This window comes from Octopus bimaculoides, chromosome 1 (assembly GCF_001194135.2).
Source record: "Octopus bimaculoides isolate UCB-OBI-ISO-001 chromosome 1, ASM119413v2, whole genome shotgun sequence".
NCBI lineage: Eukaryota > Metazoa > Mollusca > Cephalopoda > Octopoda > Octopodidae > Octopus > Octopus bimaculoides.
The window spans coordinates 114,791,760-114,794,417 of record NC_068981.1 but is presented as its reverse complement, the minus strand read 5'-3'; the positions used below and the strand labels follow the sequence as shown (position 1 = coordinate 114,794,417).

Sequence of the window (2,658 nt, the reverse complement as noted above, 5' to 3'; positions counted from 1 at the left end):
CTTGGTGAGAGAGAAAAACCTGGCAAATCTTATATCTTCTTTTCCAGTGGCATTCTTCACTGATATTGAAAAGGTGAAAACAAGCAATGTTAATTCTCTAAATGAAGTATTATATATATATATATATATATCAGAGGGATGACTACTAAGTGGACATCTATTATGCTAGAAGAAAACCACCTATGGTCTGACCACTAAGAAAAGATTGTTCTCAAGAAAATTCAGCAAACGCCAGAACGTAAGCGGGCAAGACAAATGAAAAGATGCAAAATATAAAGATTAATCACAAACCCGGTTTCATTGTTACCACTTACGTAAATGTCTGCAAATCATCAGTGTGATCGTTATAGCAATATAATTTGCAGAACTATACACGAGACGTCCGCATGAGATTGAACATGTATATAGTTCTACCAATTGCATTACAAATGCAGTAAATAATATTACCAGAAATGCAAGCAAAGGTGTCGGTGATGTGATAAGGACGATGATAGGTGTATGTGAGGATGGTGGTGTTAGAGAGGTAGGGGCATATGTGACAGGTGAGCCGGAGCAGGAAAACGAGCCAGGCTGTAAGGTGGGGTTAGGGAAGAAACTGGACCAGGGCAGGTTATTGGCTCGTTTCAAGGAGACGCATGTATATTGACTACACGTAGTCAATATACATAGTTTGCTTGCTCGCCGATTCGCTGCCCTATAGCGTTTTGGAGACGAGTCCCTCATAGAGCTGGGTCACTGACTAATTACTGAGACCTATAATGGAATGAAATATTTTATTGCCCAATGTCTTTAGTTAAGGTGGAAACATCTTCACGTAAACTTCATAAAACATGCTGCACAGTAGAAAATATTCAAAAATGTTTATTTCATGCACGTCTTTTTACAGAAACTGGGGTAAAATTAAAACAAGAAACTGTGTACCCTTATAGAGCTTTCATTCGAAAGCTAGAAGCAGAGATTCCAGGTAAGAATTTCTAAAGCTTCTATAATTTAAAATTTTTTTAAAGAATTAGTGCGATCAATATGGTCGATTCAACCTTCAAGGTGGTGCACCAGCTTGTCTCTGATCAGTTACTGAAACCAGTAAAAAACCAAAGTAATAACAATTTACAGCTAAGTATTTCCGATGTCTTTGATGTACATGTGATTTGAAAAAATCAGTCTCTTCCGTAGAGTTACTGGCATCCATACTGAAACAGGTTTGAGAAGTTTCCATTATTCTGAGAAAATTACCGAGGTTATTATAGATTTGTTTGAATAACAAATAATGTAAATATCTGACTAGACGATCTAAGTAATATGTTTAGCAAACTATATAGCTTTGTTGAGTGAACTAGGAGTAATCCAAACGTAGTAATTCTAGATAATAAATTGAATGAATTTAGTGATCAAAGTGAGAGACAGAGCCGAAACGGTTAATAGAATTTTGAGTAATTTTATAAAGATAAAATTGTACATATTGTCCATTTTTACGTTCATGTACTGTAACTTGCTTTTCGACAACTAGATAACAATTAAAAAAAAAAAACTACCAGAATTTAAAAGAAATTTGTACTCTGGACAATATGATTGATCAAGCCCTTGAAATCGTGTCTCAACTTGGCCAATATCCACTGATTAAAACTAGTAATGGAATAAATGTATAAAATAATATTTAATATTGATATTTAATGCTTTTGATAAGTGCCATTCATGCAAATATTTTCAAGAAGGAAGAATAAGTAAAAGTATTTAAATATTGGTCAACATTAAATTTTTTAAATGTTTCATCTGTTTTCTTTTTGCAGAATTTCCAAGTAAGGCACCAAATAATGTAGTACCCATTCGCATAGAAGAAATGGAAATTCCCGGTATGAAATATATATATGTATAATTATTTTTATGTACATGGTGTCTGAATGAAAATTCGATTGAAGAGAGTTAGTGTTTACTGCTGGACATTAGCCTGCAATTATGTATATGTGTGTGTGCGTTTGTGTGTGTGTGTGCGTTTGTGTGTGTGTGTGTATGTATGTGTGTGCGCTCGCGCGCGGATGTGTGAATGTACATCTATGCACACATACAGACTCGTATAAGTACGGATGCATACACGCAGATATATGGATATAACCATATGCACATATATACATATATACTTCCACATACCCCGCCCCTTCCTACTTACCATCACGCGACCGATTTCCTATCCACCACGCGGTCGATTTCCTGTTCAACATGCGGCATTCTCCAAGTAATTGCTGTCGCTGATTTTACCAGCATCAAACTGCGACACCACGTGACATTAATTGACCAACCACTGGCTAACGTCCAGTAGTAAGCATTGACGCTCTTCAATCGAACTCTCATTCAGACTTCAATTGCCGAAGACTTGGAACTCAGAGTGCCAAAGTGTTTGAATCAAACTATTTTGATCCATTCATAAATACACACATACACACACACACAATAATAATAATAATAGTAATAATAATAATAATAATAATAATAATGATAATAATAATAATAATAATAATAAAGCCTTTACTGCAATAATATCGCAGAGATTGAGTAAGCACCTGGAAAATAACAACCTGTTTCCAGAAGAGCAGAAGGGATGCTGCAAGGGCTCATACGGCTGTAAAGATCAATTATTGATCAATAAAGCCATAACTGAAGACA

At 35.3% G+C, this 2,658-nt stretch overlaps 1 protein-coding gene across 38 annotated transcripts in view; it reads left to right on the top strand.

Moving 5' to 3' along the window:
• The window catches only part of LOC128248352 (retinitis pigmentosa 1-like 1 protein), a 157,439-nt gene that overhangs the window by 126,819 nt on the left and 27,962 nt on the right, over positions 1 to 2,658 (top strand). For all 38 annotated transcript variants that reach the window (XM_052969591.1, XM_052969602.1, XM_052969619.1 and 35 more), the window contains 2 exons: positions 887 to 964; positions 1,788 to 1,850. In XM_052969591.1, the coding sequence (XP_052825551.1) occupies positions 887 to 964; positions 1,788 to 1,850 (141 nt within the window). The remainder of the gene's footprint in view (positions 1 to 886; positions 965 to 1,787; positions 1,851 to 2,658) is intronic.